At 36.3% G+C, this 25,032-nt stretch overlaps 1 protein-coding gene across 1 annotated transcript; it reads right to left on the reverse strand.

The window, feature by feature from the left end:
- Positions 1-345: 345 nt before the first annotated feature.
- Positions 346-24,279, reverse strand: Plekhf2 (pleckstrin homology and FYVE domain containing 2). The gene is made up of 2 exons (XM_027950477.2): positions 23,974-24,279; positions 346-3,053 (listed from the first exon to the last, which is right to left on the reverse strand). The coding sequence occupies exon 2, from the start codon at positions 3,037-3,039 to the stop codon at positions 2,290-2,292; it is 750 nt and encodes a 249-aa protein (XP_027806278.1). The 5' UTR covers positions 3,040-3,053; positions 23,974-24,279; the 3' UTR covers positions 346-2,289.
- Positions 24,280-25,032: the final 753 nt, after the last annotated feature.

Raw genomic sequence — 25,032 nt, forward strand, 5'->3', positions numbered from 1 at the left:
GATGGTTGTAGCTCAGTGGTAGAGTACTCATCTCGCATGTGGAAGGCACTGGGTTTGATCCTCAGCACCACATAAAAATAAAATAAAGGTATTGTGTTCATCTACAACTAAAAACATACCTTAAAAAAAAAAAAAAAGACACAGAATGAAAAAGTCAACACAAAATCATTTCAGGCTTATATAAATTAAGATTTATAAGAGCCTTAAAAATTAAAAAATTCTGAAGGAAAATACATTCTGGATTCTATTTGCATGCAAAGTTCATGAAATGCAGGGAATTTGTGTTTACTGCTCTACCCCTAGGGTCTAACACAATGTTTAACACAGAGTAGGCACTCACAACTGTTGAATAATGAGACAAAATATTAACATCTTTATTAATTTAGCAAAGGAGAAAAATCTTCAAGTCATAATACACAGAAAACAAGAAGTTGTAAAATGTTTATTGTAAAAACAGTCAAAGAGGTTTACAAAGCAAATATTATCTCAGAACACTTCCCCTTGGTTCCTGAATTAGCTAGGCTCCTATGTACCAGCAAGTCTCCATTAACATTTCTCAGGTTTTAAGGTCCTTTTCAGATGTGTTGATTGATTATATGCATATATTGCATAGAAACAAAAATCCATCGGATACTAAAAACCAACCAAAAAGTAAAAATAAAAAACTCAAAAACAAAATCAAAAAATCCTTGTTCTGTTGTGCTTTTCTTTCACATTTCCTACAGGGAAACCTGTGTATCTCAGATGCTTTCAAAATTTAACAGTAAAGTAAAATTAGTGCCTTAACAAACAGTAAGATACCAAAGAAACCTCCATTCAAGTTACTGAACCAAACCTCTGACAACATTTGAAGGATATCCAGATTTAAAAGATTTTTTTTTAATTTAAAACTTAAACTCTAGACTGTCGATTTCCCATATTTAAAAGACTATAGTTATTTGCAGCATAAAAATGGAAAGTAGTGCAAAATGCATCAAGTTTTATATGATAAATATATTTTCAACTTCATGGCTGCCTCAAAAGCAAAGAGTGAAAAACTACCACTTCCCAAAAGCAATCAAGACTTAAAGTTCACAATTTAGAAATATCAATTGCTACTCTATTTCCATAAACTGCAAAATGATTTCAGAAACAGATTAAACACACAATTGTTTTATAAAAATATAAGTTGTGTTGGGCTTTACAAAAATTTATAAAATATAACACTTTGTAAATTCAAATTCATACTGAAATAGACAATACTTCTATAAATATAAAGTCTAGTCAAACTTAAAGAGTGGTCTATCTTGATCATTCTTATGTATTAAGTCACTGTTATCATCTTCCAAATCTTTAAGCCTAAGTGGATCTGTGCTTTCAGGGGATTTTTTTGTTTTAAGAGACTATTTATTTTCAAGGGTTTTTTGTTCTAGAAATAATGTCAAAGCAGATGAATCTAAAACTATATCTTACTAAAAGAAGAAGCAAATGTGATATAACATTTCTACATTATTTATAAATTTCAAACCACATCCCTAAGAATGGCAACCTAGTATTAATTTAAAATATATATCTGACAATCGTAATTTGGTACCTATAAAACATAAAAATATAACCACAACTATTTTATGGAAAAAATATTTATTCATATAGAATGGAGATAACTCCAAATTTAGTTATTTGTAGTTGTCAAATGAGAAGTACTGCTAATAACAAGCATTCATAAACATTCATTTTATCACCCCAAAGAGCACCAGTGTATTTTTTAAACAAACCAAAAAGTAAGAAAGTAGGGACTAATGTATCATGTAACAGTGCTAATACCATAAGGCACCACTTGGTATACAAAAAAGCAAAGTATTTCCAAACCATGTGTTTTTGTCACTGGTGTCTTAACCATTAGATAGGATGGTTTTAAAAAAGACTAACAACTTTATTAATTAATCAGCTACACTCCAGTTCCAAACATTCTGTGCTTTTAGTTTTTCCATACAACAAAAGTAAAAACAACAATATAATACATGATCTGTTAAATAAACATCTTTTCCCAACTTTCCAAGAAAATAATCTAGAAATGAACAAGAATAAGAAACCCAAACTTTATCTGATATATTCACAACAGTCCATCCCTGTAGAAGAGTGTGGGGAAGAGAGCAGGCAGGGGGTACCTATTTTCTAGACTATATTGAGGCACATAGGTTAAAAGTTTCTCAGGCAAATTCATGGCTAGAGTAAATGGAGAGCTCAGAATTTTGCATTTCCCCCAAAGATGATTTTCTCAGATCCAATTAAATATTTCAAAATGTGTGTTTAGTCACTGCTATCATCATCATCATCATCATCCGATACATCATTTAATGGAGACTTCAATGACTGACTGTAAGAGTCTGATCTAGTAGGTTGGCACGTGGCCATGTCCCCAGTAGAAAGCAGGTCATAGCAGAAGTCACAAATCCGCACAGGCTTAGAGGACTGGCTGGGAAGAAGAAATCTCTTTTCAGAGCAGGGCCCACAAACAACAAAACCACATTTGCGGCAATGGTGACGACGATTAACAGGCGTAAATTTTGCTTTCTGACAACGCATACATACAGTTGCCTCAGAGTCAGGAACCCAGACAGCAGCATGTTCATTACTGGGTGTCTTCCCACTTTTGGAGAGTAAATCAGTAACACATTTATTGATATGATTCATCCATTCTGATTTCTCAGTGGCAGTGGCAGCATAAACTGCAAATGATTTAGTTGGTGTCTTAATAAGCCATCCATTCCTTAAATCTCCCTCATCTTTGATGGAATCAATAGTGACATTTTCTAGGGGAATAATATGTTGTTTGTTATATTTTTTCTTCTGAATGACAATATTGCCATATACAAGAATATCATTAAACAAGAAAAACTGCCTTGCTTTAGGCTTCTTTCTGCACAACTTAGTCAATACTCCTTCTCCAATAAGAACTCGTCCCGGTATAGTTAAGGGTTGACCAGCTGCTCCAAAACAGTTTTCCACTATACTTATACGTCTAGTATTTGCTTCACTGTTTGCCAAGCGATCCACCATCTTTTGCTAATAGCCTTTGGGGGAAAAAAAAAAAGAAGAAGAAAAATAAATTAGCACACAAATTATAAATTCCCACAAATAAGTAAGTTATGTAATATAAATTTAATCTAACAAATCATTGTTTTTCACAAAGGCAAAATAGTCTAATATTCCTTCCTTCTAGGTAATCATTAAGCATACTAAAAGGGCTAATATCTCTCAATTTTTTTAAATTTTATTTATTTTTTTACATCTCTCAGTTTTTATAATTATCAAAACACTAAACATGTCCATATAGAATTGTATTAGTTAAATATTTATAAAAGTATAAACTTCTTTATATTTATAAAAGTATAAACAGAGAGTGGAGAACTGGACAATTAACAATATAAATTATCTCTGCAAAATAATAAGCACAGTTTCATAGAAGTTATTCTCAATGGGATTCTGAACAACAGAGGGCCAAATAATACATAAACTAAGAAAAATTACTACCATTTTCCCAGTGAGCTATTACTATGAGCTCAGGCCTTAATTCTCTCACATGGATTACCAGACTGTTTCCCACCATGTCTCCTTGTTTTCGGACTTACCCTCTAAACCATCTTTAGGCAGTGATCTCTAAAATGCTAATTTGACCATGCAGTTGCTCAAAATGATTCCCTTTAGCCTTTAAAATATAAGATCCTTAACGTGGTATTCAAGGCCCTTCATTATCTGAACCTTGCTTATCTTCCCCACATCACTCCTCACCTCACAAAATTTATATGTGAAGAAAACTCTATTTTATTCCATTTCACTGTTGTTTCCCTTTACTAGTTACTACTCCAGATAACTTTTACTCATCCTTCAAGTCTGTTTAGTTTATCATCCCTCCTCCAAAAAGACTTCTTTAAATTCTCAAATTCCCTCAACTCTCAGACTAGACCAGAAAACCTTCCTCCTCTGTGCTCACCATATTCTATGTATATTCTAGCTTCACTTTTTCCAAAACTGAAATCTGTCTCCTCCATAGAGTGCAAAGGAACCTAAAAAGGCAGAGACCATTTGATATCCATATTTGAAACTGATATGGTCTGACATAACAAAAGTACTAAACAATGTTAACAAGAACACTTTTAAGCAAGGTGCAAAAGAACCATATTATTAAATGATTACAGGTTCGATATCTAGATCCAATACTAATTTCACTCAAGTCTTGGAGAAGCGTCCTTTTTCAAATCTACTAACCTAATACTACTATACTACAACTGAATCACATTAAAGGAAAATAAAGTTTGAAAAGAAGAATATTTAAAGTTTAAAGACTAACACAGCATGGTCCAAGTTCCAGTCTTCAGTGCACAAACGAATGATATTATAACTCTTCCTGGCTTCCATTATAAAGGATACTCTACTTCTGATTATTTCTGAGTTCTCTCTCTCCTCCAATTTGGGTCCCTATAAAGCCTTCTTATCCTCCACCACAAGGGTAGAATCTGGCAGGCCAGAAAGTTGTTCCCAAGAATTCATATAATAATGCGTAGCTCTAAACTTTGAAGGATTCTTTCTTAGGGTGAATCCGTTAGCCAAATACAAGTGTACCATTCTATACAAAAGTACATCACAGAAGAGGAAATAAAAACAGCTAATAAGTATACAGACATCCGGGCTGGGGATGTAGCTCAAGCGGTAGCGCGCTCGCCTAGCATGCGTGCGGCCTGGGTTCGATCCTCAGCACCACATACAAACAAAGATGTTGTGTCCGCCGAAAACTAAAAAATAAATATTAAAAAAAATTCTCTCTCTCTCTCTCTCTCTCTCCTCTCTCAAAAAAAAAAAAAAAAAAGTACAGAGACACCCAACTTCATTTATAATTAAAGAAATAACATTAAACACTAAGATATTTTTCACTTATAAGATTAAATTTTTTTAATTCCCTAAGATGTAATATTTAATAAACTTAAGATTATTTAATAAACTACAGAAAATATGTGTACCAACCAATCTAGGTATCTCATCAAAAGAAATTCTGACTGCATGAAGATATATGCAAGGCCTTTAACAGGAAAAAAAAATGGGAAAGGTACAAATGTTCATCAAGAGGAAGTAGTTTAACAATTTATAATATATCCTTAATCACACACACACACACACACACGATGTGGGGGATACAAAAGATAGATAGAAATATAACCAGATGGGAAATTCTCAAGGTATGCAGGTGGGGAGAAGAGTTGAACACCATAATTTCATTTTTTCCCAACATATGTGTGTATTTGATGATATATCATCAAATCTAAGATGCTACAGATTTTAAGACATCTTCATTTTATGTGCCACTGATTTAAAAAATACTGTCAAATAAACCACAGCACACACTTGATTATAAGACATCCTAGAGACATAAAATACAATTTATAAGGTATCTTTAGACTGAAATAGACTATAAAAGTACAACCAGAGATACTCATAAATATGTAAGCACACAAAGAAAATAAAATTATAAAACTATATAGCACACCATCAACAATAGTCATTTATTTCTAGGTAATGTCTATAAACAATTCTTTCACATTTCATATTCAAACATTTGACAAATGATTTTTAGGCATTTGATCTATGTGCAGTAAACAATACAGGCAAGGACCCTGCTCTTCAAGGTTTACATTCTAATTGGAGAGGGGAAAAAGCCCAAAATCTAGAATCAAATAATAATTACTGCCATGATTTTTTAAAAATTAATTTTAAAAGATCAACTGGAAGCCACTCAGACTAGATGGTCAGGAAAGACCTTTCTAAAGTGGCATCCTGGTAAAATAGGCAAACATAAGGTATGGGCACAGGGTGGAAAATTCTGGGCAAAAAGAATAATGTAAAAAAAAGCCCTAAGGCAGGAAAGAGGATGGCACTTTTAACGAACTAAAGTATCCACTTATCCTTATCTGAATTCTATCCATTTGGACATACAGTTATTAATGAGTTCCCATATAATGCCAACAGTTTCCTATTACTGCTACTACTGGAATTAAAGTACTATAAATTTATATCATGCTTTTCAAACATACTATAATCTGATTTTGTCTCAAACTCTTGTAAAATGACTAAAGAAGTTTTTGATTCTCCAAAGAAGTATCTAAAAACATTGGCTAAAATGTGAGCTGAAGGAGAAACTAAGACACAGAGATTTAATAATGTAAGAAGCAAAACTTAGCCTAGAATTAACTACTTACTGAAGAGTTCAAGCCATGTGCTGAGCAATTTGCATTCATTACCATATTTCTTACTCTTAACAACCTTATAACATACACACTATTAGCTCCATTTTCTGGATGAGTAAACAGCCATAAAGGAGTTCAGTAATTTGGCCAAGCCTGTCACAACAAAACAGGGCTCAAATCTCATTTTTATGTGCTGTTACCACAGTATATTATGGTACACTTACTGTTCCTCAAAAATCCACCAATTCTACAAGAAGTCTGAAAAGTTATTAATCTTTGCACACTACAAACCCTAAAAACACAAAGGAAGATATGAGAATCCTAACTTGAAATGTTATGTCATGGTTTAGGTAGGTGGTCAGTCTCCTGATGATATTTAAGTGCTCAAATGTTACAATTTATTAAGCTTGAATCTTTGTTCATAAATCTTGCCCCCTGTTTAAGAAAGCTGCATTATTAATTACTATTTGGCTAGAGCAATTAGCTTTCAAAGTCTGTGAACTAATAAATATATTTCACATTGCAAGATTACAAATATACACTCATATAATTCTTTCAACAATGAATCATGTATTTTATCATCTTCATTTATTTTAACAGTGGCAGTGCACTTCTTAATTTCACTAATGGGTTGTGACCTATATTTGAAAAACAATGGGCATGTAGAACCTAAGGCTTTGGCTTTATGTAGCCCCTTCCATTATCCCTGGTCTTGAAATATTTTCTCTATGTGTCTGATATGAAAACCAATGAACTAAAGAAAACTCTAGATTACAAAAACTCTGCCATCTGCACAAATATGGGAGGAAGGGAGGGAAGAAAGGGAAGGTAGAGGAAGCTGAGAGAGGAATAGGGAGTGCAGGAAATTATTAAAGGGGAAATCAAAATACCATTCTTATCTTGGTTGCTGCTAGATACCCCCAAAGCAATATTCTCTACTGAACCACATCAAGGCACTACCCTTTGGCTCAAAGTCTAAACAGGAAGCCTCTCTCTTCCTCCAAAGCTCAAATCCAAATTTACCACCATCACACTGAGGTGTTCCAAGCAGTAAGAATTTTCAAAGATTTCTACAAAAGAACTAGAAGATAAAAATTACTGATATGAAGACTTGAATTGGGTGTCAACACACTTTATATACAGAGATACAAAAATTGTGGTATATATGTGTAATAAAAATTGTAATGCAAAAAAAAACAATAAAGTACATGTATATAGGCATAAATTGGCTTGAACATACTTTATATCAGAGAAATGAAAAATTGTGCCCTATATGTGTAATAAGAATTGTAATGCTTTCTACTGCTGTTGTGTAGCCAATAAATAAATAGATGGATGGATGGATGGATGGATGGATTACTAGACCTGGCAAAGAATTGAGTCCTTCAGGGGTTTTGTTTGGTTTGTTTGCTTGTTTGCGATGCTGAGGATAGAACCCAGGGCATTATACATGCTAGGCAAGCCCTCTATACTTGAGCTACACCTCACACATCCTTTGCATATTTTACTCATAAAGGGGCACAGAAAGAGAAAGCAGAAAAGAACAGTAAAATGTAGCCCAATTTGATTATTGTCTACTTTCATTGAGACTGAATACCAGATAAGATAGGGAGAGCCAAGAAAACGCCCCAATGATGACTTTAGGTCAAATTCCAAGAAGTAAAATTACTGGGTCAAAAGGCACAAATGTTTAAAAGTCTTGCTACCTTTTACAAAATTTCCATTCAGCAGCATGATGACTGTAATCTGTACAATTTTTAATGTTCCTAGTCAGAGCAATGTCTCTTTCCAAGATTTCTTTTATGGCTCAGTAATTTTAATTTTCTCCTCACAAGTGGTTATACTGCTTTTTTTTTTTTTTCTTTCTGTCTTCCTTATCTGTCTCTCTCCTTACATGGTTACATTTTCTTTTAAGTAGATTGTCAGATACTTTATAATTTTTGTTGTCACTTTGAATCTAATCTCATTTTCACATTGTTTTCTAATTAGTTAATACTGTTGACAGGTAAATTATATTTCTGTTTCTTTTCATGTTCAGCTACTCTAAAGTTTTCCAAATTATATTCTTGACTTATATTTTTTACTTTGATATCTTCTTTTCCAACAAATAATTTACAGTTAAAATGTAAGAGCTATAGCAAAAGCATACTTTTATAAAGCCACCTTTTTATACAACAACTTAAAAGAAGCACTCAAAGGTCTCAAGCTATTGCCTTAACAAATGCAGACAAGAACTGCATTTAAATTGTCCATCCTACCTATTATTTTGGTAACATCTTGCTTTTAAAGTAATACATTCTTTGCTAGGGTGCCTACCACCTGTTAAAAATGTAATACTAGAAGAGACAAAAGCTCTTTTTAAAAAAGACAAAGAATCCAATTTACAATTGAGAAGAAATCCAACTGTCATAGTCTATGCCCTAGTTCTTCCTACTGAAATAAATCAATGCTTCTTATCTCATCCTTACAGGTGAGTTTAAAACAAAAACTCAGATCTAATTTAATTCATACATATCCTGATATCTGATACTAGTCAGCTTCAGTTTTCAACTGTACATTTTAGTGAAAAAAGCCAATGAACTATGAACTAAAATACCTGCATTCTAATCTTAGTTCAGATACCAGATAAGTGATTTCAAATTACCTGTTCTTTTTTAAAAAGCAGAAGCAATAGCAAGCAGCCTTAAATAATCTGTAAAGTCCTTTCTGTCTTTAAAATAATGAGTCTCTGATAGTAAACCAGCCATATTTCTGATTTACTACAAGCCTTACTTGCCTACAAATTAACTTTTAATCAAATTTTTGATTGTCTTGATTACCATCAATCAAGATTTTAAAATGCTAAATTAATAATTAACAGAAAACTTGAAAGAGAAAGACCAACAGGGAAGTAAAATTAAAAGATAAAAACAAATGATGCTTGTAAATATAAAGAGATCTAGAATAGCCAAAGCAATCCTTAGTTTAAAAAAAAAAAAGTGAAGCAGGAGGCATCACAATACCAAAACTTAAAAAAATGACACGGTGTTGGCACCAAAACAGACATGTAGACCAAAGGCACATGTTATGGTTTGAATGTGAGGTGTCCCACAAAAGCTCATATGAGAGACAGTGCAAGAAGGTTCAGAGGAGAAATTGGGTGAATCAATCCCCTGATAGAGATGAATTGAGTGGTAACTAAAGTGGTAAGGTACAGCTGGAGAAGGTGGGAATCAGGGGAATGGCTTTGGTGTACATATTTGTATCTGGCAAGTAAGTGGAGGACTCTCTCTCTCCCTGTTTCCTGATATCATATGAACTGCTTCCCTCTGCCACACTCTCCCGCCATGATGTTCACCCTCACCTCAAGCCCCAAGGAATGGAGCCAGCCTTCCGTAGATGAAGACCTCAGAAACCATGAGCCCCTAAATAAACTTTTTTTTTTTTTTTTTTTTTTTAAAGAGAATTTTTTAATATTTATTTTTTAGTTTTTGGCGGACACAACATCTTTGTTTGTATGTGGTGCTGAGGATCGAACCTGGGCCGCACGCATGCCAGGCAGCGCGCTACCGCTTGAGCCACATCCCCAGCCCCCTAAATAAACTTTTTCTCTCCTAAAATACATAATAGAAGACAAAGAGACAGACCCACATAAATACAGTTATCTCATACTAGACAAAGGCGCCAAAAACTACATTGGAGAAAAGATAGCTTCTTCAACAAATGGTGCTTATAAAACTGCAAATCCATATGCAGTAAAATGAAATTAAATCCCTATATCTCACCTTGGACAAAACTCAACTCAAAGTGGATCAAGTACCTAAGGATTAGACCTGAGACCCTGCGCCTAAGAGAAGAAAAAGTAGGCCCAAATCTACATCTCCTTGGCTTAGGAACTGACTTCCTTAACACTTCTAAAGCACAAGAAGTAAAAGCAAGAATCAACAAATCAGATGGATTCAAACTAAAAAGCTTCTTCACAGCAAAGGAAATAATCAAGAACGTGAAGAGAGAGCCTACAGAATGGAAGAACATCTTTGCCACCTGCATCCCAGATAGAGCATTAATCTCCAGGATATATAAATACTCAAAAAAGTTAACACCAAAAAAACAAATAACCCAATCAATAAATGGGCCAAGGAACTGAACAGACACTTTTAAGAAGAGGATATACAATCAAGCAACAAATATATGAAAAAATGTTCAACATCTCTAGCAATTAGAGAAATGCAAAATCAAAACTACTCTTAAGATTTCATCTCACTCCAGTCAGAATGGCAGCTATCAAGAATACAAACAACAAGAGTGTTGGCGAAGATGTGGGGGGGAAAGGCACACTCATACATTGCTGATGGGACTGCAAATTGGTGCAGCCAATCTGGAAAGGAGTATGGAAATCCCTTGGAAAGGAACTACCATTTGACCCAACTATTCCACTCCTATCGGTTTATACCCAAAGGACTTAAAAACAACATACTACAGGGACATAGCCATATGAATGTTTATAGCAGCACAATTCACAATAGCTAAATTGTGGAATCAACCCAGATGCCCTTCAGTAGATGAATGGATAGGAAAACCCTGGTATATATACACAATGGAATATTGCTTTAAAGAGAATAAAATCATGGCATTTGCAGGTAAATGGATGGAGTTGGAGAATATAATGCTAAGTGAAGTAAGCCAATCCCCAAAACCAAAGGCCGAATGTTTTCTTTGATATGAGAATGCTGACTCATAATGGGATGGTGAGGGAGCATGGGAGGAATGGAGGAACTTTAGATAGGGCAAAGGGGTGGAAGGGGAAGGGAGGGGTCATGGGAGTAGGAAAGACAGTGGAATGAATTAGACATCATTACCCTAAGTACATACATGAAGACACAAATGGTGTGAAAATACTTTGTGTAAACCAGTGACATGAAAAATTGTGCTCTATATGTATGATATGAAATGAGTTGCATTCAGCCGTCATATATAACAAATTAGAATAAATAATTTAATAAATAAATATCTTAGCTTCTTTGATATTTCAGTACCCTGTGTAATAGAATAAACTCTCAAAGACACTTGGTTATGAAAAATATCTTGTAAAATCCCAATAAAATTAACTTTCATTTTGTTGGGGGAAAAATATAAAAAGGGCTGGGGCTCAGTGGCAGACAACTTGCCTAGCATGTGTAAGGCACTGGGTTCGATCCTTAGCACCGCATACAAAATAAATAATAAAATCATGTTATCCATCTACAACTACAAAAAAATTAAAAAAAAAGAATGTGGGAGGAAAGGTTCACTCATATACTGTTGGTAGGACTACAAATTGGTGCAACCACTATGGAAAGCAGTACAGAGAGTCCTCAAAAAACTTGGAATGGAACAAATCATCATCACTTGACACAGTCATCCCACTCCTAGGTTTATACCCAAAGGACTTAAAATCAGCACATTAGAGTGACACAACCATTCAGTACTTATAGCAGCTCAATTCACAATAGCTAAGCTATGGAATCCGTCAACAGATGAATGGATAAAGAAAACATGGTATATATATACAATGGAATATTATTCATCCATAAAGAAGAATGAAATTATGGCATTTACTGGTAAATGGATGGAACTGAAGACTATCATAAGTGAAGTAAGCCAATCCCAAAAAATCAAAGGATGATTGTCCTCTCTGATATGCTAACTCACAATAAGAGGTTGGGGGGAGGGGAAAATAGAAGTACTTTTGATTAGACAAAAGAAAGGGGATTGGGAGTAGCAATATTAATAGAATGAATCAGATATTACTTTCATATGTTCATATATGAATACACCACCAATGTAATCCACATCATGTACAACCAGAATAAAGGGAAACTGTAGTCCATATATGTATGTTAAAATACATTCTATGTCATATATAAAAAAAAGGAAAAAAAGTGCTGAGGAATAAAAAGAGCTGTAGTACAGCTTGTTGGACCCCAAGCAGCCACCTTCCTCAAACCCCAAAAACCCAACAACAAACTACCAGAGGTATTCTCCCTGGGCAACTAGATAATATTAGAACAAACTACTCCCTCTCCAATGCATCTAAATGAAACCAACAAATATTTGGAGTTCCTACCATTTTTAAGGAACTCTAAGTTTTTACTTTTAATATTTCTATAATCTAACAGCATAATCATCAGGGAATTTTAGGTAAAAGTCTACATAAAATACTAGGATAAAGCAAAGAAGAAATATTTGAAAATCTAGGGAATTAAATTTGAAATTTCAGTAAAATTTTACTTAGTTCATCAACAAAAAGAGACAGTTTCTCTGTCTCTTTCCACTGGGATTTCTGCTACTGTATCTAACCAATTACACAGATGCACTGCAGAAATCAGTAGTGATAAAGGAAATAGGTTCATTTCTTAGTTAAGAAAAAAAAGGAACAAACTTTTATATTTTATGCTTAAACTTATTAAAGCTGAATTGAAAAAAATGATACCAAAATTTTAAATCACAGTGAAGCTGTAATTATGTTTAAAAACCTCTACTGGGTGCCAAATATGCCTATTATTGAAAAGTTGACTTATTTTAAAGTCAAGCCAAGAAAGGAAAAAAGAAAAACCTAAGATTTATTTAATACCACAATATATGCTAGGCACATCCACATTTTATCTTTCACTTAATAATCTGAATTTTGTTAATAGAAATTACATCCATTTTACAAAAAAAGTTACTTAGTCTTAAACTAGTTGAGCAATTTTTCTCTGACTTCACAGCTAATTTTTTTCTTTTCTTTTCTTTTCTTTTCCTTTCCTTTCTCCAGTACTGGGAAATGAGCCCAGGGGTACCTTATCACTGAGCTACATCCCCAGGCCCCCAGTTTTTTTGAGATAGTGTCTAAGTTGCCCAGACAGACTTCAAACTTGCAATTGTCCAGCTTTTTTTTTTTTTTTTAATTCATGATATTTGTATTATATCTTGCTACTTTCAGAAATACTTCACTTACGTAGACCTTTATTATGTATTTGGGGAAAGACATTAACAAATTTAGAGGAGAAAAAAAAATTTAAACAAATGATAGTAAGTATAAAATAAATTCAAAATGATTCTTCAAATACCACAAGGAAGCAAAAAGTAGAGCTCTGACTAATTTAGGGTGTCAGTAAAGGCAGTTCCAAGCAGGTTAAGTTTGAAAGAGAAAACGTAAGAATAAGTCACAGGTGAGGATTTAGAAAATTTGAAAAACCAGAATACCCATATTGGGGAGTTTAAACAAACAAACAAAGATATTCAGAGAGAGATAGGACAAAAAAAGAAGAATGTGAACCTCAAATTCTAATAAGACTCTAAAGTCTTTAATATTTAAGTCATTTCACAGAAGACAACATTAATATTCCTTTTTTTTTTGGGGGGGGGGGGGTACCAGGAATTGAACTCATGGGCACTCAATCACTGAGCCACATCCCCAGCCCTATTTTCTATTTTTTATTTAGAGACAAGGTCTCACTGAGTTGCTTAGCACCTTGCCGTTGCTGAGGCTGGTTTTTAACTCACAATCCTCTAGTAGCAGCCTCCTGAGTCCCTGGGATTACAGGCATACACCACCGCATCCAGCTGGATTAATTAATATTCCTTATAACTATAATCAGGTAATTATTCAAAAATCAGATACCCCTGGGCTGGGGATATAGCTCAGTTGGTACGAGTCCTTGCCTCAGATGCACAAGGCTCCGGGTTCAATTCCCAGGACCACAAAAAAAAAAAAAAAATCAATACCCAGACCAGAAAAATTAAACTCCAAATCCTTAACCTGGTGTTCAAAGCCTTTCACAGTCAAGTCCTGGCCAATTATAGTCTATCTTAACAGTTTTACCTCTTTCTATACATTTTCTTTATTACAATCAAACCAGGCTATTAGTGCCAGAATATTCTCTGGGATAGTCCCTACTTCTAAGTAATAGATCTTCCCTACTTCTAAACTCACCGTGTCTTCCATCTCTTGCTCTTCTCTATTTGCTGAAATCTCAACAGTTCCTCAAGATATCAAGACATACCTTAGATTAACAGCCTCACTGCCAGATACTATTTGATCTTCAAATCCTCACATGGCTTTACCTATACCACTTTAGGGCACTTGTATTTTATTATGTTTTGTAACAATTTGAATACCTGCTTATTCCAAACAGATGTGGAAATTCCTGAGAAAAGAATATGATTTCCTACAACTTTGAATTTTCAACAGTACCCACAAAAATGATTGTGAAGGGCTGGGGATGTGGCTCAAGCATTAGCGCGCTCTCCTGGCATGCGTGCAGCCCGGGTTTGATCCTCAGCACCACATACAAAGAAAGATGTTGTGTCCACCGAAAAATATATATTGAAATTAAAAAAAAAAAAATGATTGTGTATATAGTCAATGTACACTGAGCACTGAATATAACTGGCAGGTAGAAGTGACAGCAGCTTCTCAATCTGGAGTTTGCTGAAAACCAAACTTCATTTTCCATCTGTTAATTAAAAAAAAAAAAAAAAACAGGAACCACACCCTATACATCAACTGCTTCACTAGATTCAGATTTTAAATTTACCAGCAAACATCATCATCTACTTAACTATAATATTTAATTATGAATGCTATTGAGAATTAAGGGAGGGCAGATCTATTTTTTTTTAAATCTTAATCTCATGATAATATATCTAAATGATTTCTTTGCTCTTCAAAAAGCACAGCTGTTTAGTTAGTAAATAAAAATGATGATGTGTGCATATTTTCACCAATGAAATTCAGACAAAAAAACTGCATCATTTCAAAAAGTATTTATGTGGGGCAGTTGTACAGTGCTAACAGCTGCAAAGATGGCACAGTATAACATTTGAAAAAAAATGTTGGTAAAAATCAACTAAAACACTACTGTGGAATTGGTAATCCCTTCAAATCCCTAACAAATTTCTATAGTATTGAGGTAGGACAGAGGACATAAGGACAGGTAGAAAGGAGGCATGTGGAACAAGACTGACCATGACTTAAGTGAAGATTTACAGTCCACTTTCACATGGATTAAATATCCAGATTTAAAGATCACAAACAGCACTATTTAAATCAATTATCAGACCTTATCCACCTGTACACAAATGTTGTACTGAGTAAATCCATGGAGCAAAACACATCAAAAACAAAGAAGAAAAAAAATGACCCCCATCCTGGTTAATGGTCAACGTGTCCAGTTATCAACACAATGGAGTACTAGTAACACCTGCTCAGATCATCCCTGCATTATCGATCTTATACATATATATGTGTCTAGCTAAAATGTAGCCAGCATATTCCTCTCCAATGCCCATAATCTACCTTTTCTTTCTCTTAATTCTATCTGTGCTTCACTTTGACCCATCCTTAAATTCCTTTTTGCAATGAGATAAGGACCCTGAATTGAGGTCCATCTCTCTTTTGGGGGGACCTCCCCAGAATAGTCCCAGTAACAGTAGTTATCATTCAAAACAGTTGTGATCTTCTCATGACATTTGAAGTTTTATGCTTAATAGAAAAAAGAATAAATCAGATACTGGGAATTAAGATGTATATCACCATCATGTTTTCTCTCATCTACAGAAGCTAAAATAGAAAAAGGAAAGAAGGTGGGGGTGTCTCATGAAAATCAAAGGGAGATCAATAAAGTAGAAGAAAGGGACTGGGGGAGGAAGGAAAAGAGGGTAAGGGGGCAGGGAAATATTGGGAATGATGTTGTCCGTATAATATTCTTATACTGTGTGCATGTATGAATATGTAACAACAAATCCCACCATTATGTACAACTATGTCAATAAAAAATGTGGAAAAAGATATATACCACAAAGTTTAATACACAGTACAATAAGATAAGTACTATAATGAATTAATTAAGAATATCAACAAAGTAGTAAGGAAGCAAAAAAAAAAAAAGATTAAGGGCAAGTCATAGAGTAGCATTTGCACATCTGAAAGATTAATTTCAAAAGTAAAAAAAAAAAAGGCGGGGGTACTTTACTTACCTTAAGCAAAAGCATAAAGTTCTGCAAGTAAAAATGTGTTTTAAAAAAGTTGGCCAGATACAGTGGCACAAGCCTATAATCCTGGTGGTTTGGGAGGAAAAGGTAGGAAGACCAAGAGTTTAAAGCCAGCCTCAGCAATTTAGCTCTAAGCAATTCAGCGAGACCCTGTCTCTACATAAAATACAAAATAGGGCTGGGGATGTAGCTCAAGATTGAGTGCCCCTGAGTTCAATCCCCAGTACCCTCCGCTCCCCCCCCCCAACACACACACACAAAAAAAAAACCCTCACATATTGGGGATGTGGCTCAGTGGTAGGGAACTTGCCTAAAGCCCTGGATTCAATAATCCCCAGGACTGCAAAAAAATAAAATAAAAATATTTTTAAAGTCACATGGTAAACATGCAGCAAAGGATATAAGGAGTTACTTAGTGTGAAAAGAGAATCGCAAGACGAGATACCTTGTTGATTCCCGAAATTTCTTTCTTAAACTTTAGGAAGGAGTGGCCTGATTTGATCTGGATTTTCCTAAGGTAACTAGAAACAATGAAAGACAAGCAGAATGGAGAGATTAAAAGCAAGATCCAGGTATAGAGGTATTATAAAATTAGAGGGAAGCCGGGAATGGTGGCACTGGCCCTTAATCCCAGCACTTTGGGAGAGTGAGATAGGAGGATTTCAAATTCAAGGCCAGCCTCTGCAAGCTTAATAGGACCCTGTTCCAAAAATAATAAAAGGGGATAGGGATGTACCTGCATCCCTAGCATGGAGGAAAAAAAAAAAACAGAGGAAAGTTGATGAAGAGTCTAGTCTGAAGCTTGCAACAGAATAGAAAGGATAGGTCAGATTCAGGATTACAATGACTAACTGAATATGGATGAGTAAAGCTAGAATCAATCTCCAGAATTCAGTCTAAGTAGTATGGAAGCAAATAAAAGCATTAATTATTTTTAATGAATTCCAAATAGCCAAACATGTACTGATCACTTGCTCTGTGCAAAACTGTATTAAAAGAGAAATAAAAAAAACTCAAAACTAAAATCTCTGTGGAAAGACAGCTATATTCTTAAATTTATACAGACAAATATATATAATTCAGGTGCGTTTCTATGGGAAAGAAAATGACGGAAGTAACTGACAAGGGAAAAAAATAAAAAGAAGAAAGGCATTTGGTATCCCTGTAATATACTATAAATTGAGGAATACAATTACCTCAAATCTGCAGACTCAAAGTGTAAACAGCAAAGGAAAAACAAACCAAAACCATTTAACAGAAAATTAAATTGAATTAAAAAGAACAATGAAGGTCCCAAGGCCAAAGGACTTAATTTGGAGTTGAGCTATGATGTAATTTTGACCAGGTGGAACATCTAGGAACAAATCTTAAGGGACTACAAATTCAAACTGGGTCTCACAGCAATAGTAGGCCAAACAATTTAGCAGGGTGAGCTATTTCTCAGAAATGGAAATATCAGAGTTCAGGATGGAGGATGCAAGCCCAGGAGAAGTTACAGTGGCAGAATAGAAGATTAATAAGATAGGGAGGTAACAAATTGCAAAAAAAAAGTAAACTTTGGATTAAAGGGTTTAGATTTTAATATATAGGCAATGGAAGACAAAGGTTTTTAATAGGAAAATACTAATCAATGCACAGAAGTAGTACATAAAATGGGCTAGAGAGAATATAAGGAAGCAAGTTAGAAAGCAAAGAAACCAATCAGAAGAATATGATGATAGTCTCCAAAGAGAGAATGAAAGGTAATAAAAGCCTGAACCACAATAATTGGCAGCAGAAATAAAAAGGGAAGAATGAAAGGAAGAGAGATTACTAAGGAACACCAAGTGAGTATAATTCAACTTAAAGAGTTTAAGTATAAGTCCCTGGGCAGATGCTAGCCTTGTTTCAGGAGGGAGAAGAAATGAGTTTGGGACACATTTATCTTGAAGTCCTTCAGGGTACACAATAGAGACCATCTGTCAGAGATGCCAGGACAAGAGGGAATTCCAAGACTACAGAGAGATTTGGTAGTCACCCACCTAGAGATGCTGGCTAATATGTGAAAAACAGAAGGGGCAGAGGACTAAAATTTGAGGTACCACCTAGAATATAAAGCAAGAGTGTTAAGGAAAGCAAGAATGGCAGACAAGAGAACACAGCATCTTTTCAATGCGCATTCACATGTTTCACAACTCTCACAGACTAAATAACTTGACACAAGATCACAATATGCAATGGAACATGTAGAATGATTGAGGACTAATGGCAATGTATGGCAATATTTTAGAAAGTTTGTGATCCTGGAATTTTTATTCTTATAAATTTATCCTGGAGAACTAAATTAAGGGAGAAGGAAGAAAGGGTGTTGCATATAAAAAGTTTTTCCTCTAGGTCATAGTGAAAAAACAAAACCTAATTTTCTAGCCACAGAGGAATAGTTAAACATATTTTGAAAAAGTCAACTATCAAAAATGAAAACCTGTTACTACATAAAACTTTAAATTTCAACATTGGGAGCAAAATCTACTAAAAGTTTAAAAAATATTTGCAAAAGATGGCAAAGGGTCAACATTCTTAATACACAAAAGACTCCTGTAAATCCATAAGAAAAACTCCAAGAGAAAAATGACACAAATGGCAATTTCACATAAAAAAAACAATAACCACTAAATAGAAAAAAAAGCTGACTCCTTCATAATAAAAAAAATTAAATTAAAATGATAAATTATTCACCTTTTTAAGATGTGGGGAAAATAGGCATTCATATTCTGGACAGAATACACTGAAACAACGTTTCTAATTGCCACCCTGGCAATATAAATGCTTTCAAAAGTTTATATAATCTACCACCAAGAATACACACAAAAAATAATTAAATCATTGTACAAAGCTGTTTGTAAAAAAAAAAAAAAATTCACTGTAGCTCTGTTTATAATAATGAAAAGTCAAAAACAATCTAAATACTCAACAACAGAAAACTAATTAAATAAAACATGGCATACCCACGGATTTTCAGGCAGCTTTTCAAAGAACATAGATTAATACTTAATGTGGAAAACTGATTTTAAAAAAGACATTTTATTAAATAAAGCTTTTTCAACAACATATATAGTATAAACCTATTTATTTTTTATTACACTGTAAAGATATACACTGAAAAATTAATACTGGCTCTCTTTTAAGCACTAGAGTGACAATATTTTGATAATATTTTGATATTGCCTACAAAAAAAACCTAAATCTAAGAACAAAATGCAAACAATATGTAGAAAAATACAAGTATAAAAAGTAAAATACAAATACATATACAATTAATAAAAATATAAATACAAAATGTTTTAGATTCCCCCCAACTATTGTTTAAACAAAACAAGTACAAAGGTAGCTCCACTTCCAAAAGTGTCAAGGAAAAAAAAAAAAAAAGATGAAGATGATGATGCAAAGAAGAAAACAGAAAATTCACATCATAATTTTGTGTGTGTGCATGAGTGTGCATGCATGTATATGTGGTGTGTGTTACTGGAGAAGAAATGCAGGGCCTTGAGCATGCAAGCAAGCATTCTACCATGGAGCTACATCCCCAGTCCCATAAAATCTTAAATCACCATAGAGGGAAGCAAGGTGGTCTACCAAGAGTAACATGTTTTAAGATCTGGGTTCCCAGCCTGAAGAGTGAAATAGCAATAGAACAATTAAAGTCAATCTGAGGATGAGAATGGGATCAGAAAGCAATTAGTACATAAGCCACAGGAAAACAAAGTCACCACAGTATGACCTTTTGGAGTGTTACGGGGCAGAGGCAAAGCAGAAAAAGTAAATTGATATTTACAAATTAAAAACTGACCAATGGGCTGGGGATGTGGCTCAAGCGGTAGCGTGCTCGCCTGGCATGCGTGTGGCCCGGGTTCGATCCTCAGCACCACATACAAACAAAGATGTTGTGTCTGCCGAAAACTGAAAAATACATATTGAAATTCTCTCTCTCTTTAAAAAAAAAAAAAAAAAAAAACTGACCAGTAACAGTCCAGCATAGTGGTGCATGCCTGTGGCTCTAGAGGCTGAGGCAGGAAGACTGCAAATTCAGAGCCATCCCCAGCAACTTAGAAAGGCCATAAGTAACTTAGTGAGACTCTGTCTCAAAATAAAATATAAAAAGGGCTAGGGATTTGGCTCAGTGGTTAAGCACCCCTGGGTTCAATCCCCAACCCCCCCCCCCAAAAACACACACAAAAAGAATTGACCAGTTATATTCAGCAAAGATCAAAGTTCAAATATAACTGAAGAGTTCAAGGTTGGAAAGAAGGAAGGTTAACACTGTGAAGGCCTGAAAATGATAATGAGGACAAAAAACTACTTCCCCAGGTATGATGGAAAAAGAGAAAGAGAAAGCTGGCTTTTGAATCACCATTTGGCCACAGGGTGAAGACTTCAGGTAGAGTAGTGCCAAATAATAATAAGGTGAAATAACAGGGTCATATGTGTGGATTGTTCATACAGAGGGGAGGTGAAAATCATGGGAGTTAGTGAACCCTAGTCCCAAATATACAGTCTGGCCAGAAATAATTTAACTGTTACCTAATTTCTATGTACTTCACTTTTTTCTCAGTTACAAATATATCCTTTCTAGCCTATTAGTAAACTTGGCTGACACTTAATCTTTATATTTCATTCAAGATTCTCAATCCTGACTGTACATTAAAATCACGAGTGCTAGGAAAAAAAAGGGGGCAGGGGCATAAAACTACTTAAGCCTGACCCCACACCCATAATCCTATTCATTTTGGGGTGAAGTTTAGACATAAGGATTTCTAAGAAGCTCTTGAGGTGATTCTAACGCACAGCCAAGGTTGACAACTGAACTAGTTATTTCTAAAGACTACTAACCTTTTAAAATTTTAAATTCTGTGATTCACTGCTACTGTTTACTTGTTAAAACAATACTATCATGTGCCAGTCATTTCCATAAATTCTCACTGAATCTTCAAAACAACCCTGTGAGGCAAATATTTCTACGTCCATTTCATAAATGACTCCAGTGAAGCTTAGATAAGTGATCTGTTCAAGAGTCATAAACTAGCTAGCAACAGTGGCAAGCACTCAGTTTGATTTTTCCAGTACACCTATATGAAATTTGCTTTCTATTACACTCAGACCAATTATTTGAATGCCTTTTCTCTCTTTCCCAGGACTTCCTCAAATTGTACACACTAGCTTGTGGTTTACAGATTTGCTGGGGAGAAAGTTGTATTGGGTAGAGGCAGGAAATTAACCCCAAATTCTACAGTCATTACAGAATTACAGAAAACCTTAACCTAGAGATGTTCTGAAACTTAAATTAGCACCATAAAAGTGTATCTATTAAGTATTGTATTTATTTTCAAATAAGCCAGCATGCAAGTAGCAGGCAGTTAATGCACAAACCTGGTTCTCAAAGATAAACTTATCAATAGAAAAGCAATGTTTTTGTTTTCCAATAAGGGGACTTTAATATAATATTCAAAGATAATTCTGAAAAAACAAAAATTTGCTCTATGAAACAGTCTATATAAACATGACCTTCAAAATGTGAGGCATTAACCAAATTTTCATCAAGTGTAAAAAAGTCAATCTCCTTTTAGAATCATGATTATAATCCTTTTATTGATCCATGGCATCTCTCCATTCATCAGTGATTACATTCCAGTCTATTATCTTCTTGGAAATTTCATGAACATTCAAGTTCTATACCCCAGGCCAAAATTCATTGAGTTACCACAATAATCTGAATCTTCACAACAATAAATTCTCACCAAAAAAAAAAAAAAGAGAGAGAGAGCACACAATCTGCGCATTTAATGGTGTCCATGGCATGTACTAAGGAAAATACCACCGAGATTTAACAACTATAGCCATGCAAATTAAAATTTAATAAGAAACTCATGAAGCATATTTACAAGAAACAAACATGTGGACTTATCCATTCAAACCTTTCCTGAGCAGCTGCCACATTCTCAGCTTGCTGAGAATGGGCAGGCAAATCAAACCCAATGTGGTGCCTGCTGTCAAGGAGGAGCCATTACAAATCCATACAATACTGACGGATACTATTGGAGAAGTGAATTGATTTCCTGGGTAAAGAAGGTAGATGGGAGAAAGATAGAAAGCCTTCAAAAAGTATAGGTTTAAATATCTTTAAGAGGAAAAACTTCAGGACAAGAGCCCTTTTAACAGCTCTCTAGGAAATAAGTATTTGTACTTAAGAACTGAATTCAAATTAGAAACAGCAGTGAAAAGAAAAGAGCAAACACCGTGGACAGACAGAAATGAGTTATATATCGTATCACTATAAGAGAATGAAAAGACCTTAGTTAAATACCAGCTAAGTTTCTAGATTTGAGAAATTAGTTAAGTCTACTCAATAAATATGTACAATGGCATTAACTTGACAATGAAGCAAAAGAAGATTTTTAAGAACTAAGGAAACTGGGAGTAAAATCAAAGCAGAAAGTACATTTTTACCTATTAAGGAGTAAAAAGAGAAATTCTCCAAGACATGGTTCAGGGTTTATCAATTCATTTAACAGAATTTTAAAGCTGTCTTTATATTTAAAAAATTTTTTATGTTCATTTGCTGGAATAATTCATGCTGAATCTTTAATTTTGATGCCTTAATCAGTACACCAGTTTTGTTTTTTGTCTTTTTTTTTTTTTTTGAGGCGATTACATGTGCCTTCCAAAAAAGTAACCTAATACCATTCACCTCTCAATGCTGTCATGACCTGAAGAGATTAAAAATAGAAGCCTCTGTTAATACTGAATTAACCTGAGGACCCCATGCGCTACCAGAGTTGAGAAAAAGGTAAATGCTCAAAATAGGAAGGAATGCACCCTCAAAGAACCAATGAGAGTGGAACACTTCAAAATGTCAAGATTATTTATTAAGAGAACAACACATGCCTTTACTGTGTCAAAATCTTTCTTTAATGAGTTTCCTCAGCAAAGCAATAAAACTATAAAGAGGGCATTTATCGATCTAAGGTACTTTTTGTGTGCATGAATTACGAAGAAGGACTTAGGTATCTGTAACCTCCACAGTCCTCATTTCCATTGCGCACCCACACAGGTTATTGCTATTATGTTCTAGGAGCACAGAAGGCTGGTCAAGCAACATGAGCAGCGAGCTCTCGAATAATTTTTTAAAGAAAAATAAATTCGGCCTAAGACCATAAAGCTTTAAAAGACTCCAAATAAAGAGCCTAGAAGCCATCGCTTCTTTCCGAGCAAATTCTGTGGTGCCATTTTTCACCCAAAACTCCCTACAAAATATGCCGTTCAAGTTACAACGTGCACCGTGATGCCCAGACCCTGAAAACTTTGGGGGGCAGGAAAATGCTGGAGCCCTGAGACGCCACTGGCCACGTCTGGGACCCTAGTCCTGGCGTCCCACAACTTCTCGCCGGACCTCGGGGCCCCTTCCCGCGTCCGCCCGCCGGACCCTCCCGGCGGCCCCCCACGGCGGCGGCGTCCTGCGGGCGGGCGCGGCTCGCCAAGGCGCTGGCGGGCACCGCGGGACGCCGGCGGCGTCCAGCCCAAGGGCCGGCCTCAGCGCGAGGGGAGCGGCCCGGGAGCGCCCCGTTTCTTAGACCCCAACATGGCGTCGGCCGCCGTCGCCGCCCGCGACGACACCTCCCGGCGCCGCGGACGGCCCTGGGACCGCGGAGGAAGCGCCCGGAAAGTTTCGCTTCTCCACTCCCAGTCCGCCAGAAGCCCGCGGACCACCAACCCCAGCTTCACCTACCCGGCCGAGCACGGGCAACGGCAGTAGCGCGAAGGTCCGACTCCTCGTCGCAGACGCCGGGCGCGGACTCTGCCAGTTCCCAAGCCCGACCTCTCTGGGTGTGTGCGGCCTGCGGACCCGCGCAGCCAGCGCGTTCCGGACGCGGCGGGCAGCCGGCCCGCGCGGCGGCTCGCAGGTGACTCCCCCGCCCCTCCAGTCGAACCCGACTACCGCCGCCTGGGCCGGCCTCTCCCATGCGCGGGCACGGCGCGCCCCCGCCCACACGCCAAGGGCGAACGCGCGGGCACGAGCACACCCAACCCGCTCGCTCCCCGCCCTTTCTTCCCGGTTCCCTTGCCCCGCCTCTCCCGGCTGTGCGACGCGCTCGAGGGGCGGGGCTATTGGCGGAGGCCACGCCCACCCAGTCAGCCCCGGGCCACAACGGGAGGGTTAGGTGGGTTCCTTGGCTTTATCGCGGTGAGGCGTGAGGAGGAGAGGTTTGGGGCTGTGAGGCGCCTTACCTGACTTTCCTGGCTTGATTATTCAACTGTCTACGAAATTCTCACGGAGATTAGAAGAATGGAAGGAAACCCCGGCTCCGCTACCACCCCTTTACACGCTTCCCCAGGGAATTGAAGAATGAGAAAGAGAGGCTTTGGATTTAGACGCCAAAAGCTTCACTAACAGTTGTTTGCCGGTCTCAGTTAGCTCGAGGAAGCTTCCCGTCAAACGGTCCATTTGCTTGCTCTAAGGCCCCTACTTCCTGAAACGAGGGAAAGCTACCACACATATCCCACATGCTTCGCGTAGCCCATTCTTTTTAGTGCATGCATTAGGACTCCCGGTCTTTCCAAAACTTCTCTGACGCCGCGAAAATTCAGCTACCTGCTTCACATACCTAGAAACTGCAATGATAAGATAGTATATAGGGTTAATCGTGCCCTGATTCATTCACTCCAAAGCACCTGTTTGCTAAGCGTCTGATGGGTTCATCAAGAGGCATCAAAGATAGCTAGGATAGACAAGGAATGGGGCAGGGTGGGGGGATGGGCATATTCTTTAAATAAAAAGTGTGAGTGT

This window comes from Marmota flaviventris, chromosome 15, assembly GCF_047511675.1.
Source record: "Marmota flaviventris isolate mMarFla1 chromosome 15, mMarFla1.hap1, whole genome shotgun sequence".
NCBI lineage: Eukaryota > Metazoa > Chordata > Mammalia > Rodentia > Sciuridae > Marmota > Marmota flaviventris.

Excerpts from the sequence above, each read along its gene's own strand:
- Plekhf2 (XM_027950477.2), bottom strand. The coding sequence starts at position 3,039 with ATGGTGGATCGCTTGGCAAACAGTGAAGCAAATACTAGACGTATAAGT.